Genomic DNA, 16264 nt, shown 5'->3' on the forward strand with positions numbered 1-16264 from the left:
GTCAAGAGTTCAAGACCATCTTGGCTACATGGTGAAATCCTGTCTCTACTAAAAATACAAAAAATTAGCCGGGCGTGGTGGCAGGCGCCTGTAGTCCCAGCTACTTGGGAGGCTGAGGTAGGAGAATCGCTTGAACCCAGGAGGTGGAGGTTGCAGTGAGTCAAGATTGTGCCATTGCATTCCAGATTGGGTGACAGAGCAAGACTCTGTCTCAAAAAAAAAAAAGGAAAACAAAAACAATTCCTTAGAGAAGCATCAAAAATAATACTTATTTAACCAAGAATGTGCAAGACTTGTACAGTACAAAACACTGTTGAAAGAAATTAAAGACCTAAATAAATGGACAGATCCTTTGTTCATGAATTGGAAGACTTAATATTGTTTTTTTCTTTTGTTACTGTTGTTGTTTAAGATGGAGTCTTGCAATACAAAAAACTAGCCGGGCGAGGTGGCGGGCGCCTGTAGTCCCAGCTACTCCGGAGGCTGAGGCAGGAGAATGGCGTAAACCTGAGAGGTGGAGCTTGCAGTGAGCTGAGATCCGGCCACTGCACTCCAGCCTGGGCGACAGAGTGAGACTCCCTCTCAAAAAAAAAAAAAAGATGGAGTCTCGCTCTGTTGCCCAGGCTGGAGTGCAGTGGCATGATCTCAGCTCACTGCAACCTCCTCCTCCTAGGTTCAAGCAATTCTCCTGCCTCACCCTCTCGTGTAGCGGGGATTACAGGTGTGCACCACCTCCAACTAATTTGTTTTTTATTTTTAGTAGAGATGGGGTTTCACCACATTGGCCAGGCTGGTCTTGAACTCCTGACCTCAAGTGATATGCCTGCCTCAGCCTCCCAAAGTACTGGGATTATAGGCGTGAGCTGCCATGCCCAGCCAGAAGGCTTAATGTTGTAAAGATGGCAATATGCCCCAAACAGATCTACACATTCTGTGCAATCCATATCAAAATTCAAACTGTCTTTTATGCAGAATTGGACAATCCGATCCTAAAATTCATATGAAATTGCAAAGGATCCAGAAACAAAACACTCTTGGAAAAGAGAGCAAATGGTGAATAACTACTACTTCCTGAGTTTAAAACTTATTACAAAGCTATAATAATCAAAACAGTGTGGTACTGGCATAAGACATATATACCAATGGAAGAGAAGAGAGAGTTTACAAATAAACCCATATATGTATGGCCAATTGATTTTGGACAAGGCAGTCAAGACCATTCAGTGGAGAAAAAGCATTCTTTTCAACAAATGGTGCTGGGAAAACTGGAAATCCCCATGCAAAAGAATGAAGTGGGGCCGGGCACGGTGGCTCACGCCTGTAATCCCAGCACTTTGGGAGGCCAAAGCGGGCAGATCACGAGGTCAGGAGATCGAGACCATCCTGGCAAACACGGTGAAACCCCGTCTCTACTAAAAATACAAAAAAATTAGCCAGGAGTGGTGGTGGGTGCCTGTAGTCCCAGCTTCTTGGGAGGCTGAGGCAGGAGAATGGCATGAACCTGGGAGGTGACGGAGGTTGCAGTGAGCAGAGATCGCGCCACTGCCCTTCAGCCTGGGCGACAGAGCGAGACTCTGTCTCAAAAAAAAAAAAAAAGAATGAAGTGGACCCTCACCTAATAACATATACAAAAATTAACTCAATATGGACCAAAGACCTAAATTTAACAGCTAAAACTACAGAACTCTTAGAAGAAAACATAGGTGAAAATCCTCATATGTATGGATGAGGTGATGGTTTCTTAAATCTGACGACAAAGACACAGGCAATAAAGAAACAATAAATTGAACTGCATCAAAATTTAAAATGTGCATCAAAGGACACTGTATCGAGTGAAAAGACAACCCAAATAATAGGAGCAGGCCGGGCGCGGTGGCTCAAGCCTGTAATCCCAGCACTTTGGGAGGCCGAGACGGGTGGATCACGAGGTCAGAAGATCGAGACCATCCTGGCTAACACGGTGAAACCCCGTCTCTACTAAAAAATACAAAAAACTAGCCGGGCGAGGTGGCGGGCGCCTGTAGTCCCAGCTACTCGGGAGGCTGAGGCAGGAGAATGGCGTGAACCCGGGAGGCGGAGCTTGCAGTGAGCTGAGATCAAGCCATTGCACTCCAGCCTGGGTGACAGAGCGAGACTCTGTCCCAAAAAAAAAAAAAAAAAAAGTAAAATTTTCAAGTTGAACTCTAGAGAATAAAACTAACAACAGGGCCGGGCGCAGTGGCTCATGCCTGTGATCTCAGCACTTTGGGAGGCCAGGGCAGGTGGATCACTTGAGCTCAGGAGCGTGAAACCAGCCTGGACAACATGACAAAACCCTACCTCTACTAAAACTACAAAAATTAGCCAGGCGTGATGGCTCACGTCTGTAATCCCAGCATTTTGGGAGACTGAGGCGGGTAGATCACGAGGTCAGGAGTTCAAGATCAGCCTGGCCAAGATGGTGAATCTCTGTCTCTACTAAAAATACAAAAAATTAGCCGGGCGTGGTGGTGGGCACCTGTAATTCCAGCTACTCTGGACGCTGAGGCAGAGAATTACTTCAACCCAGGAGAAGGAGGTTGCAGTAAGCTGAGACTATGCCACTGCACTCCAGCCTGGGCGACAAGAGTGAAACTCTATCTCCAAAAAAAAAAGCAGGCACGGTGGCTCACGCCTGTAATCCCAGCACTTTGGGAGGCTGAGGTGGGCGGATCACAAGGTCAGGAGATTGAGACCATCCAGGCTAACACGGTGAAACCCCGTCTCTACTAAAAAGTACAAAAAAATTAGCCAGGTATGGTGGCAGGTGCCTGTAATCCCAGCTACTAGGGAGGCTGAGGCAGGAGAATTGTTTGAACCCGGGAGGCAGAGCTTGCAGTGAGCCGAGATTGCGCCACTGCACTCCAGCCTGGGCGACAGAGCAAGACTCCATCTCAAAAAATAAATAAATAAACAAGTAATAATAATACAAAAATTAGCTGGATGTGGTAGTGTGAGTCTGTACCCCAATTACTAGGGGCGCTAAGGCAGGAGATCAGTTGAGCCCAGGAGGTCCAGGCTGCAGTAAGCCAGGACTGCGCCACTGCACTCCAGCCTGGTTGACAAAGTAAGACCCTGTCTCAAAAAAAATTAAAACAACAACCAAAAAAAAAACAATGACGATAGGTTGGAGACCTATTCTCTTCCACATAAGCCTTGCACTGTTGCTCAGGCTGGAGTACAGTGGCTCCATTTCCGCTCACTGCAACCTTGGCCTCCTGGGTTCAACCAATTCTCCTGCCTCAGCCTCCTGAGTAGCTAGGACCACAGGTGCGCGCCACCACGACCAGTTGAATTTTGTGTTTTTAACAGAGATAGGGTTTCACCATGTTGACCAGCGTGGTCCTGAACTCCTGACCTCAGGTGATCTGCCCGCCTTGACTTCCCAAAGTGCTGGGATTACAGGCGTGGGCCACCGCACCCGGCCACCTTCTATGCGTCTTGATTTACCCCGGAAGACGCAGACGCCTGAACACAGACACTGCTGTCACAAAGCATGCCTGCCCCAAGAAGCTGAGACAAAACTGCAAAGCAAAGGGAGAGCCCACCCTGACCCGACCCTGTGTGCGTGCCCCTTACACCCCAAGGTTGGCATCCTGATAACAAAGGGTTTTACCTGCAGTTCTCCTTGAAGCGGCACTTTCCCTCCAGGAAGAACGGGCACGGCTTCAGAGACTTGTGAGTGGGGTACAGGTAGAGCACACGGACACCCGCCGAACCATCCTCAGCCTCTTCCGCTCCCACCACCATGGCGTTGTGATACTCCAGAGTGCCCCATGAGCTGTAGTAGGGTGCGCTCACCTTTGTCCCACTCAGCTCTTCCTCGTCCTCTCCCTCTTCCTCCTCCTGCCCACCTGCTGCAGATTCAGGCCCCGCCTCTGCTTTAGGAACGGTCTCTGATCCGGACTCAGGGGCTGCTGCTGGCGCCTCCACCGCCTCAGTGATGGCCTCCCGGAAAGCCTGGTACTCAGCATCTTCCCGGCCCGTGCGCTCTTCGTCCAGCGCGGCCAGCAACTTGCTCTTCCTGACAGACACCAGGCTGGCCTCGGTGAGCTCGATGAGCTCCTTCAGGTCCCCCTGCAGCTGGCGCAGGTCCGCCTGCTCAGACGAATCCAGGCCGGCGCCCAGGGCCAGCTCCACCTGCTGCAGCTGCGCACGGTAGGTCTGCAAGGCCGACTCCAGGCTCTCCTCGTCCATGCTGAGAGAGGGAGGCGCTGGACCAGGGCTGCGAGAAGAGAAGCCAGGTGAGCCCCGCGTCTCGGGACCGGCCCCACAGACTGCGGGAGGGCACGGGCACGTCCCCTTTCCCTCGGGGAGACACCGGCTCAGAGGCACAGCTCCCAGTGCAGAGGTCGCAGACCGGGTACCCCCGCTCAGGCTCCGCGCTTCCCTTCCGAGCCGCCCTGGGCTCGCCGCTAGCCGGGTCCCGCGTCACTCCGGAGACCCCCTCCCCGCGGGGCGCCCCGCCGCCCGGCCCTCCGCCGAGCCCACCCGCCGCGCCCGCTGCCTTCCAGGCCGGCCCCGCCCCCGCGCCCGGCGTCTCTGCAGTCTGGCCAAGGCCGCGTCCACGCAAACCGCGGTCCCCTCTCCCCGGGCAGGGAACCTCCCCCGCGCGGTTTCCCAGCCGCCGCCATAGAGAGCCCGCCGGCCTCACCGGCTAGAGCGGCCCGGCACCCCCCTTTCGTCCCCGCCGCCGACCAGCACTTCCTCCCGAGCGCCGCCACTTCCGGAAGTGCCTGGCGCGCGGGGGCAGCCGGGAAGCGGAGCGCGGAGGCCGCCGGGACGCGTTTCAGCTCCTTCCCTGAGGCCGGCTCTCGTCCCGTCAGGCGCCGCGCGGGGTTAGCGCGGGGTCAGCGGAGGTCAGCGGGGGTCAGCAGCGGCGGCTCCGAGGTCGCGGCGGTCGCAGGTAGGCCGCAGGCTATGCGGTGGGGCGCGAGGCCCGAGGGGCGGCCCAGAGCTGGAGGTGGGACGCAGGTGTGACAGGAACCAGCTTTGGCTGCTTGTCGGCGAGCCTCCAACCTGGCGGCCGCGGCATGGGGCGGCCGTAGCCGGGGTCCCCGACGCGGGTTCTCTCTCCGCGGGAGTCGTTCCCTGCCCGCCGCGCGCCGCCTCCGGGAGCAGCCGGGCCGCTGCGCACCCGCCCTGTAGTCCGCTTCCCGCTGGCCGTCCCCGTTTTAAGAAATGGGTTGATGGGGCGTCCCTGGGGAGCTCCTGGGGAGCGCGCCGGCGGCTCGCTGCTCCCGGGTGGGGCGCGGGGGCCCAGGCGGGGCTGCCGCGAGTGTGTTCCCCGTTCCGCGCGCGTGAAGCGTGGGAGCGAAACCTCGGGGGAGGGCGGGAGCGCAGCGGAGCTCACCGCGAACACCCGGCTGGGTGGTCCCGCGAGCAGGGGAGGGACCGGAGCCGCTGCGGGTTCGGAAAGGCCGCAGTCATTGCTGTGAGCGGAAGGACGGCGTGGCGGCCGGCCTGGGAGGAGTTGCAGGGGTGCGGTGGAGGAGGGAGAGTCGGGAATGGCCCCCAGGCTCTCGTCCTGAGCGGCCAGCTGGACGTGGGGCGCCCCTGACCACCGTGGAGAAGCCCGGGGGCGGGGAGCTGCGTTCCGGCTGCACACTGACACGTGTTGGGGCGCCCAGGGCAGGATGTACACGCTGCTGTCGGGCTTGTACAAGTACATGTTTCAGAAGGACGAGTACTGCATCCTGATCCTGGGCCTGGACAATGCTGGGAAGACGGTGAGTGCCCACTCCCTTGCCCGCACCTTTCCCACGGCCGGGTGGCCCCCGCTTCGGTTTTGTGCTGTCAGCTGCATGTTCACTACCCAGATGGAATCCACATTTCACCTGAGACCACAGGATTGTCACCACCAGCTTCCTGAAGAGCAGAGTGTTGCTTTGTTTCTGTTTTTCTCTCTTAAGGAACAGGCCTGAGGAAGGATATTTGGGAAGCCAGTGTAGCCCCTACTTGATGTGTCTTCCTCTCCCTCTCTCCTCAGACCTTCCTGGAGCAGTCAAAAACCCGGTTTAACAAGAACTACAAGGGAATGAGTCTATCCAAAATCACCACCACCGTGGGTCTAAACAGTAAGAGGTCTAAACAGTAAGGGGTCTAAATAGCAGGCTGTGGGTTTGGGGCCTTGAGGATGCTGTGACGTTCACAGTCCAGCTGGCCCTTGGCCACAGCCCTGTCAGTCCCCTCTCAAGTCTCATTTGAGTGGCACCAGCATGGTTTGCTCCATCCCCCGGGAGAGCTGGGACTGGGTGTGTCGAGGACCAAGGTCACGAGCCTTGCCTGTTTCCTCCTCTCCCCAGTTGGCACTGTGGATGTGGGAAAGGCTCGGCTCATGTTCTGGGACTTAGGAGGGCAGGAAGAGCTGCAGTCTTTGTGGGACAAGGTAAGACTCCCTGGTCAGGACCACCCCCCCTCCAGCCCTTCAGTGCCATTTCTTTCCAGAGGGCACCCTTTGGGCCCTTCCTCAGCAACTTTCATTACACACTTTGTCCCTGGGGGTTTCTCTCTGGTCCTGTCCCAGGTTCCCGAGTGGCTCCCTGGTTTGTCCCAGCCGAACCCTTAGCTAAAGTTGCCCCAAAAGTGGTGGTAGGGGAGTTTCCTACTTGGGAGTTCTCTGCGATGGGGCCAGTGGAGATTCCAAGGAAAGAATCACCAAACGCCAAGGCGATCAGATCAGAGCATGTATTAGGGAACTCGTTGACAGAGTGGGCATCCTCAGGTCAGGGCACGCATTAGGGGAACCTGTTGACAGACTGGGGCATCCTTAGGTCAGGGCACGCGTTAGGGGAACCTGTTGACAGACTGGGGCATCCTCAGGTCAGGGCACGCGTTAGGGGAACCTGTTGACAGACTGGGGCATCCTCAGGTCAGGGCACGCGTTAGGGGAACCTGTTGACAGACTGGGGCATCCTCAGGTGACTAGCAAAGGGAAGGGCGTGCTCACTGGTCCTGTCCGAAGCTGGGAGAGCAGGGTGTGGCGTTTAAACGAAAATTTAAGGAATTGGGTTCAGGGCTGGGGCTAATTTGTTTCAATGTTTTGAAACCTGAACATTATGTTAACAACCTAAACATCTCACAAGTGTCGGAATGTTCAAGCCCTGGCTTGGGTTTGAGCCCAAGGGAAACCTCGTTGGCCAGGTCAGAGAGGTCAGGGCAGTCTGTTTCTTTCTCAGTCAGGACAAGACAAAGTGTGGGGACCCGGGGACCCTGCACTCCCCCAAAGCGAGTGCCTTCTTTCAGCTCAGAGATCTTGCTGCTCACCACCAGGCCACAGAAATGGCAAAGACCAGCCAGATATGGGGAAGGCACGACGGCTGCCTCTCCCCGATGGGGTTACCTCAGTTCTAGCTTAACATTCGTTCTTCCGTGGTCACCAGAAGACTCCTCAGGGTCCCGCGGCAGCGGTCTCCTTGTTTGACGCAGGTTTTGGGCTTTTCTGAGATCCCAGTGTGGTGCCCCTCCCCCACACCCCCCAGACTACAGTTTCTCTCCTTCTCAGCCTGGGCCAGGCACCGAGTCCAGCACTGAGCAGGGCAGAGCCTGTGGCTTCCTGGGGCTCCCTGCCCTAGGCTGGCACAGTGGGTGTGGGGCGGCCCCAGTGCCTTGGCTGCCCTGATGCTTGCCAGCCGCCAGCTCTAGAGTTGAATGCCCAGGTCCTGATCTCCTTTTTGATCCCAGTTCCTCTTGCCTAGGCCCCACCGAAGTGTCCCCTCCTGCCGTGACTTCTAGCCAAGAGGTCATTTCTCCCATGGCCAAGTGATCTCTGATAGATCCTGTAGGTCCACTGTAGTCAGATGGGACAAGCTGAGTCAGAGCCTGGGTCCAGTGCCCAGCGTGCTTGGGAACGGACAAAGATGATGATGATCTTGTCACAGGCCAGTGTCTCAGGCACAGATGCCGAGACAGGTTGAGGTACAGGATGCATATTGGGGGTCAGCATCAGGAAGGCAGCAAGGATGGGAGAGGAGAGGTCGATTCAGGCAGCAGGATCCGCGGAGCTGTGGTTGGCCCAGCAGGGAGCCCTGGAGGAGAACTGGCTGTGCTGGGCCATGTAGGGCCAGGCTGGCCGGGACTTCACGCCACGGCCCGGTGGGTCTCCAGCGTGGGCTGCCCTGGGCAGGTGTGACCTGGCAGCATGGCTCTTTGCAGCCAGAGTGGGTCCCACAGAAACCAGAACGAGGCCATCCGCTGGTACAGTGTTCTCCAGCATGAAGCAAGAATACACTGGGGCCACAGACGCCTGCACTGGCCGCAGCCGCAGCCTTGCATGGACCCACACTTCCACGTCGGAGACGGGCTCCTCCAAGGTCCCGAGGGTCTCTCTTAAGGGGAAACTGGAAGAGGGAGACTTAAGGGGGCCACTATAGCTCATCCTTGCTGCTGGTCTTAGGGCTGCATTCTTCCTTGAGTGTCCCCCCAATTCACTACCACTTCTGCTGGGGTGTGATTTCCTGGTAGTCTGAGTCCTTCTCCAGACGCCACCTTGGTGGGGCCAGTGGCTCTCTGGGTCCCCAGCTGTGGGATAGCAGCCCCGTCTCCTGCCCACCAGGGTCTCCTAGATACGAGGTGCATTTCATGCCCGTGAGGCAGCTGTGGCTCATCGTTCAGCGTGTCAGCTGAGTATGTGCTGCTCTAGTGGCTGGGACGCCTGACCCTGCTGAGCTCAGAGCTGGGAGATCAGCAGCAGAGACCCCCCAGGAGGGACCAGAAGGGAGGCCTCTGCTCCCACCCTGGTTCCTGTATCCTGCATCCTTGTGCAGAGCGAAAGGGCTATCACTGGGAATTGGCCTCGTCCTGGGGCTGGACCCCGGGCCGGCGTCCACGTGTGGCCTGTGCCAGGACCTCAGCTCCTGGGTTCTTTGCTGTGACACTAGTCTCTCAGGCTGGCTGGCACTTGGCAGTTGGGGAGCTCCCATTGCTGCTGGGGAGAAGCACTCAGATCCACAGTCCCTCTGATTGCTCCGCTGGGGTCAGCTGGCCAGCCAGGAGCCACACTTGGACATTTCCCTCTTCTCCTCGTTGTGGGGTACCACACAATGACCACTGCTGTGACGCCTCCACTGGGGCATGGGGCTCTAGGTCCTGCCTGCACTCGGCCCTGAGGTGCCACTCCCGTCTCACTGCAGCCCTGCTGGGCTGTGTGCCTTGTGCCTGGTAGGTGTGATGGGTGGCTCTGACCACGTGGTCCCATGGTCCAGGACCCGGTTGCACATGAACCTTCTGCCACCCTGTTCAGAAGCCCCGGGGGCCACGTGGGGATTCTCTCACTGGGCTTGCTGCAGCCTCCACAGAGCCGCCCCTCCCGCCGCAGAGGTCTCCGCCTCAGGGTCCGCCTGCTCCTGGGTGTCAGCAGCAGACAGTCTCCACACTGCAGGGTCCCCTGTGGGGCTGGTGGCCTGTGTGTGGCACCTGCCTGTAGGCCAGAGAAGTTCCTGGGGGTGTGGGAGGGCCTCGCTGCCTGCAGAACCCTGGAGGATGCCTGGCCTTGGGCTTCTTTCTCCACTGTGAGAAGTGCAGGTGCACAAGCTTGTCTGGCACTGGGATGGGGTTGCCTGGTACTCTCTGCTCGGACACCCTAAGGATTTCGGAGAGTTGGGCAGTGCCTCCTGACTTCTCACGCTCTCAGGGGTATGTGTGTCTTAACACACTGACCACCAGCTTGTCCTACCTGGTCAGCATCCAGTTCCAGGTCTCTGGGACCTCATGCCCAGGCAGGAGAGCTGGCACAGCCTGGAGGCAAAGTGGCAAATGTGAGCTGTTTGCTCCACGTGGACGCGGAGTTTCCTGTATTCTTTTCTGATTCCGACAGAGGTGCACTCATCTGGTCCGGGGCTCGGCACTCATACCTGAGGCCGCAGGGTCTGTGCCCTGTGTTGCCTAGCAGTGTCGCCAGCGAGCCCAGGACTGACCAGCCCAGCCTGCAAAAGTCTTGAGTTCAGTGACTCTGGCCCTGTCCTGGCAGGGAGGGCTCGCCTCGTAGATGGCACTGGTCAGTGTTGTCATCCGCATGGCCACAATCCCTCCCTGCACGAGGTGCTGGCACGGAGCCCCACAGGTGCACTCCCTCGACAGGCCAGGCTGTGGTTTGTGTTCCTCCAGCCCCAAACCCTATCTTTTTTTTGAGATAGGGTCTCTCATTCTCACCCAGGCTGGAGCACAGTGGCATGATCAGAGCTCACTACAGCCTCAACCTCCCAGGCTCAAGCCATTCTCCCACCTCAGCCTCCCAAGTAGCTAGGACTATAGGCGCACATTACCATAAGCTTTTGTAGAGACAAAGTCTCACTACGTTGCCCAGGTTGGCCGTGAACTGGGCTCAGGTGATCCTCCTGCTTCTGCCCCCCAAAGTGTTGGGATAATTGTGAGCTACCATGCCTGGCCCAATCCCTGTCTTTCACCTTTTTCTCTGGCCACCATCAGGCCAAAGGTTGCAGACAGGTTATTAGGAACAGTGCCTGGGGGCACCTCCACCAGATTTCCCCATAACCCCGGAATGCATCCCAGAAGGGTCTTGCAAGCGGGAGCTCCTCTCTTGCCCATTCCTCATGTGAGCCCCCCACAGTGGCCATGACACAGACCTGGCCCCTGGCAGGGTGGGGACTGAGCCCCAACTCCTGCTTCCTCCCAGTATTATGCAGAGTGTCACGGCGTCATCTATGTTATTGACTCCACCGACGAGGAGAGGCTGGCTGAGTCCAAGCAGGCGTTCGGTGAGTGCAGCCTGGCTGCTCTGGGAGGGGTGGATGGTGAGTGGGGGCAGGTCCAGCTTGGGCAGCTGTGTACCTGGGGCTGGCTCAGTGTCTGGTCAGAAGCGCTCCTGCCTCATGGGCAATGGGAGGCAGAGGGAGCAGCTGTCGGCGTTCACGGCTGTGGGCCCCAGGGCAGTCAGAGGCAGGATGCTGGGTGTGAGGTGCTGCCTCCTGCCCTCCCCAGAGAAGGTGGTGACCAGCGAGGCGCTGTGCGGTGTCCCTGTCTTGGTGCTGGCCAACAAGCAGGATGTGGAGGTGAGCCCCACCCCGTCTCCTGCAGCAGCTTCCCAAGTCCCCAGACTCCCCCACAGCAAGGGGAGCAGTGTGTGCACCCAGACACCCCAGGCCCAGGCCCAGTGACCGCCCAGGGGCACAGAGCCATTCTCAAGGCCCGCCCTGCCCCCGGCAGCTTCCCAAGCCTGGTTCCTCTCCGGACCTGCTGCTGCCAGCCCTGGAGGTTCTCCCACCTCGGGGCAGGCGCCCAGTAGGCCTCTTCCTGCCATGCAGGGCACCTCTCCCCTGAAGGCGGCCGTGTCTCAGGAGCGTACGACTGAGCTGTGGGGAGACCCAGATGAAACTCAGAGCTCAAAAAGTGATGCTGGGGCCCTGGTGGGAGTCAGCTCTGACCCTAACTTGTTCCTGCTACGCTTGGAGGGGGCATCTGTGCCAGCCCCACCCCCAGGGCAGCCCCTCAAGACCCCTTTGAGGTGCTGCTGTCCCCTGGAGCACTGGCCACACTGAATTCTTGCCGTCCTCTTGGAGTGGCTTCCACAGAAGCAGTGCAGCGTCCAGAGGGCCAGGGTGAATCTTTACTGCCCGCCTTCTCTGGGGCAGCTCTGTTGCCCCCAGCCTGTAGGGCTGGCCTCCCCCACAATCTCAGCCGACAAGAGGGCCACCTGGTGTGGGGCAGGGGTCTCCCCTCAGAGGAAAGGGGAGGGCTGCTCTTTTGAGGACTGGGCAGGTGGTTGTGAGCAGAAGTAACCATGATTGCAGACTGCCCCCATCACCGACGCAGGGCTCCCCCCCACATCATCCCTGGCCATGTGGGCCCAACGCAGGGCTCCCACCCCTCCATTATTCCCAGCTGTATGGGCCCCTGGGACCTGCCTCCACCACTGCCCAGGAGGCGTCAACCCTCGGTGCCCCACCTCGGGCCTCATGGTGTCCCCCAGGAAGGGGATGGGGGTGGATTCCTTGCAGCTATGTGGACGTCTAACGTCTGTCCCAGGCACTACCAGCCACGTTCAGCCTCGGAGTGAGTGCAGGGTCCTCACCGCTGTGGCCTCTGGGAGACACTGGGACCCTCGTGGAGCTCTGCCTGTTTTTCTGGGGTGAAGGGCATATGCCCTTCTGAGAGTCCCAGGCCCACAGGCAGGACAGGGCCAGACGTGGGGGCTGCTCCTCATGGCCTTGCCTCCCCCAGACATGCCTCTCAATCCCTGACATCAAGACGGCCTTCAGCGACTGCACCGGCAAGATCGGCAGGCGGGATTGCCTGACCCAGGCCTGCTCGGCCCTCACGGGGTGAGTGGAGCTGCACCTGCAGGGGCTTTGGGGACCAAGGCCAGCCCCCTCACACCCCCTGTCTTCACAGCAAAGGGGTGCGCGAGGGCATCGAGTGGATGGTGAAGTGTGTCGTGCGGAACGTGCACCGGCCGCCGCGGCAGAGGGACATCACGTAGGCGCGGCCGCGCTGCCGTCGGGACGGCTGGTGCCCGGTGCTGGAGGAGTGGCCTGTTGGCTGCTCGTCTGGGGGGTGGGTTTGCTTTGCTTTGGGGTTCTTCCATTTCCTTTGTTTTCTCGAAGACAAACTTTCCTCTACGTCTGGAAAAGTGTAGGCCTCGGAGGTTTTGGAGGGGAGTCTGGCCGCCCGGCTAGCGCCCTCTGGCGGCAGCCTTTCCATGGGGCGCTGCGGTGGCCTTTCTGGGCCCTTTCGGGGGGGTCTGAGGGAGACCTGGTTGGGAATTGGGGCTCCAGTGCTCAGGCTGGCTTGGACTGCCTGGGGACAGCCCTGTGGGGCCTTTGGGAGATTACGTGGCTGCATGTCCACCCCATCGAGAAGGAGGCCAGTCAGCCATGGCTGCCCTCTGGCTTGTGCCCCGTGACCCTGGAGGTGGTCTGGGGCTGATCTTGCCTTGAGGAAGACCCAGGCCATGTCCCCAAAGGCCAGCGGGGGCCCTGGATTCTGATGCAGCCTCGGGACAGAGCCGAGGAAGCCTGTGAGGGAAGACATACACTCCGCACCTGAGCCTGGCTTCGCCTCATCTTAATCCCCTGGGAGGGAGCTGATGCAAAAAAGCTGAGGGGGCCTCTGCTGGGAGTGGCTGTTTTTGTGCCCCAGCCCTGCAAGTGGGGAGTGTGTGGGGGGGTCCAGAGCCCTCTCCCAGCCAGGAGAGAACCTCCTGGAGGGGTTCTCTGGGGGGCCCTGTGTCAGTGCTGTGCGGGGCCTGCGTCCCCTGCTTGGGAGTGAGGCTGATCCTGGGGCCCTCCCTGCACAGCCGCCACTGGGCCTGCTGAGCGCTGTTCTTCCTCAGTCTGGCTGTGGGCAGGAGCCGCCTGCCCAGTGCTGCCCAGAGTGAGTGCAAAATAAAGACGGCAAGTGTGGGTCTGTCCATCCCTTCCCTCCTGGAGGGCTGAGGCTTGGCTCCTGGCTGTTGGACACGGTGACTGTGGCACTGGGCTGCTCAGGGGCTGGTGGGCAGGTGAGGGGCTCCCCAGGTGGGTCTGGAGCCTGGAGAGTCCAGGCACTCCCTTCCTGCGGATGTGGGAAGGACGTGGGGGGCCTGGGAGGAGCTGCTGGGAAGGGGCATGAGTCAGGGTGGGGGTGGCACAGCAGCTGCGGGGCTGTGACTCACGGGAGTTGGGCCCTGGAAGTCCCCGCGTCATCTCCAGGGGACCCTGTGTGTGTTTTGCAGGTTGGTTCCCAGGACCTAGGGGGCGGGGCCTCCAGCCACGGGAAACTGGCCACGCAGGGGAGTGTGGCTGGGGCGGGCCCCCAGTTGCTCTGGATGCATCTGAAGGCTTCAGAGCCTGCCCCAAAGGGGAAAAGCTTCACTTCCCAGGAAGCATGGGAGGCCTGGAGGAGGTGTTTGGCAGGGCTCCTCTTGGGAAATCCCCTGAGAGTTGGGAGTGGGAGGAATTCAAAAGAGGGGGTTAGTGTGGGGCCCCGGCGACTGGGGCTGGCCTGAGCCCCGTCCTGTTCTTCGAGCAATGATACCCTCCCAGGCCTTGACCCTCCCTGAGCTTCAGGGGCCCCCGCCACGTGCCACAGCCAACGGGAGCGTAGAGGAGGCACTCCCAGTGATCCTCCCTGGGAGAGTCTGAGGTAGGGGAAGCCCCGAGCAACAGTTCTGATGGCAGCCTGAGGGATCTGGGCACACCGGGCGGCTCAGGTGTCCGCGGCTGCCCTCCCAGTAGCTGTGCAACTACAACCAGTTTTATGAAAAGGCTTTATAAAAATAAGCTTTAAGAAATCTCATTTCTTCTATTAAAAAAGCCGCTTTTAGTGCAAGTGGGGTGCCAAGGATGTCGAATAAATAAGGGGGAGAGGGGGCCAGGATCAGTGCCCAGGGAGGAAGCGCTCACGGATGCTCCGCTCCAGCCCGGGCATCCTGGCCACACGCAGTGCCTGCAGCAGCCGCACCAGAAGTGCCCCGTCCTGCGCCTCCAGGAGCTCTGTGAGCCGCTGTTGCAGCTTCAGCCGCAAGGCTGCGCGGCCCGCCCTTGGTGTTGGACCCCAGCCCCCCGGGGCCTCAAGGGCCTGCAGCAGCCGCTGCAACCTCTTGATGGAGATATCCTGGAAAGCCACGAAGTCGATGACGGCACGCTTGCACTCCTCAGTTCCTGTAGTGGGTGGGGAGGCAGCAGTCCCCTCATTTCACCCACAGACACTGGTGGGGGCCTGCCGAGCACCCTGTTTTCTGGGCCTCACCCAGGGGGTTTGCAGGAGAAAAATCCCTGTACAGTGAGCCGTGCTGGAGTGAGCACTGCAAGGGTGGGGACTGGAGAAGGGGCAGGAGCCTTCAGTCAGCGCGGTGGAGCAAAGGCGTGGGGGCAGGAGTGGCCACTCGGAGTTTGGCTGGGAGAGGCAAAGGGGCCCAGGCAGGATCTTAGGGCTCCTGGGCCACTGGAAGGGGCTGGTTGGGATCTGCAGATGGACTGAACCTGACTTCGTGTTAACCACTGTGGCTTCTTAACAGTGGCTAACATCGGGCCTCAGTTTCCCCATGTCAGAGGGGCCAGCCACCTTCCTCTCGGGCAGTTAGGAGAGTTAACATCGGGCCTTGGTTTCCCCATGTCACAGGAGCCAGCCACCTTCCTCTCGGGCAGTTAGGAGAGTGCTGCCCACCTTCCCAAGGCTCCCCAGGGAAGGCTCTGCCCTGGCTCGGATCCTAATCCTCAGCCACCCCTGAGGGGGCAGACTTGGTGGGGATCTAGAGGAGGGACCCCTGACCCCTCAAATCCACTGTGGCCCCTTCCCCGAGGCCAGCGGGCATGCTTCAGGCTAGATGCACGTGTAGGGGCTGGAGTGAGGGCACAAGTGGGCCTGGCCTGCAGTGTGCTACTCCCTCAGTCCTCTGGCTCACCTGGTACCCTGGTGCTGAGGGGGAAGGCAGTGCAGCTGGTGCACAGGGCGTCGTGGGAGGAAGAGCCTGGCACGTTGAGGGCCAGGCCCAGGGCCGTGCAGTTACGGTGGGGCTGGCACTGCTCTGAGCTGGAGCTGCTGGCTGAGAAGGTGCCTGGGGGGCACGGCTGGCACTGCGTGTTCTGGCTGGGGGTGCCTGCAGCCGGGAGGGAAGAACAGGGTCAGGGGAACTGGTGTCCTAGCTCAGGGTGCAAGCCTGGGACCAGCAACCTGACCCCTGCCACACCTCCGACCACCACTCCTGGGGGCCCTTCCCCTCGCCCGGCTCTCACCTGGGGCCATCACGCCGGTGCCAGGTGGACACGACGCATGCTCCAGGCAGAAACCAGCGTGCGCGAAGAAGCCGGTGCGGCAGCGGCAGGCGCGGTTGTGCGTGGCGTGGCAAGGCCGTGCCTCTTCCTCGCGCTCCCCGCAGAGGACGTTGCAGTAGCGGCAGCGCTCCAGGTAGTTCCAGAACTGCGTGTAGTGGCGTGGAGGACACGGGCCACACGTCGTGGGGCTGTCTCGGCGGCAGGGCTGCTTCACAAAGGTGCCCGGGGGGCACTGGGCACACACCAGCCACTGCCCCGTGTCTGCGTCCCGCCAGGGGTAAGTGGGTGCCTCTGTCGCTCCACGCATGGCCGGCACCAGCAGCAGGGCGGGCAGCGCCCACACCAGGCACAGCAGCAGCAGGCCCGGCCCCTCCAGCGCCCTCATGGTCCTTACTGGAGCAGGGAGAGCGTGGCTCGGCGCAGACACCGGGTCCTGCTGTGCCTGACCAACATGCCGCCGCCCCTGCCCTCCCTCCGCCCGCGGAGGGGCTGCCCAATCCCCAAGCCCATCCTGCTGCCGCCCTATATGGGCAGGG

At 59.8% G+C, this 16264-nt stretch overlaps 3 protein-coding genes across 8 annotated transcripts in view; 1 reads left to right on the forward strand and 2 right to left on the reverse strand.

Moving 5' to 3' along the window:
- The window catches only part of LOC105470479 (zinc finger CCCH-type and G-patch domain containing), a 25573-nt gene extending 20770 nt beyond the window's left edge, over nt 1–4803 (reverse strand). Inside the window, exons 1-2 of one of the 2 annotated variants that reach the window (XM_011722523.3) lie at nt 4673–4803; nt 3635–4243 (exon numbers count right to left, since the gene is read on the reverse strand). In XM_011722523.3, the coding sequence (XP_011720825.1) occupies nt 3635–4215 (581 nt within the window). In that variant the 5' untranslated portion in view covers nt 4216–4243; nt 4673–4803. The remainder of the gene's footprint in view (nt 1–3634; nt 4244–4672) is intronic. The other variant, XM_011722522.3, reaches the window with a different exon arrangement.
- On the forward strand, nt 4786–13376 carry LOC105470477 (ARF related protein 1). 5 transcript variants are annotated; one of them, XM_011722518.3, is made up of 8 exons: nt 4786–4924; nt 5654–5747; nt 6008–6095; nt 6324–6406; nt 10652–10733; nt 10957–11027; nt 12196–12296; nt 12367–13376. In XM_011722518.3, exons 2-8 carry the CDS (start codon nt 5655–5657, stop codon nt 12452–12454), a joined length of 606 nt encoding a protein of 201 aa, XP_011720820.1. In that variant the 5' UTR covers nt 4786–4924; nt 5654; the 3' UTR covers nt 12455–13376. The 5 variants fall into 5 exon arrangements, 3 of the variants coding, with proteins under 3 accessions (XP_011720820.1, XP_011720819.1, XP_011720818.1); XM_011722517.3 differs by having other exon boundaries at nt 4798–4924; nt 5649–5747; XM_011722516.3 differs by lacking the exon at nt 4786–4924 and adding an exon at nt 4969–4992 and having other exon boundaries at nt 5649–5747.
- LOC105470476 (TNF receptor superfamily member 6b) lies at nt 13256–16256 on the reverse strand. The gene is made up of 3 exons (XM_011722515.3): nt 15690–16256; nt 15359–15553; nt 13256–14615 (listed from the first exon to the last, which is right to left on the reverse strand). The coding sequence occupies exons 1-3, from the start codon at nt 16111–16113 to the stop codon at nt 14332–14334; spliced, it is 903 nt and encodes a 300-aa protein (XP_011720817.1). The 5' UTR covers nt 16114–16256; the 3' UTR covers nt 13256–14331.
- Between the last annotated feature and the right edge of the window lie 8 nt (nt 16257–16264).

Source organism: Macaca nemestrina, chromosome 15 (assembly GCF_043159975.1).
Source record: "Macaca nemestrina isolate mMacNem1 chromosome 15, mMacNem.hap1, whole genome shotgun sequence".
In the NCBI taxonomy this organism is placed as follows: domain Eukaryota; kingdom Metazoa; phylum Chordata; class Mammalia; order Primates; family Cercopithecidae; genus Macaca; species Macaca nemestrina.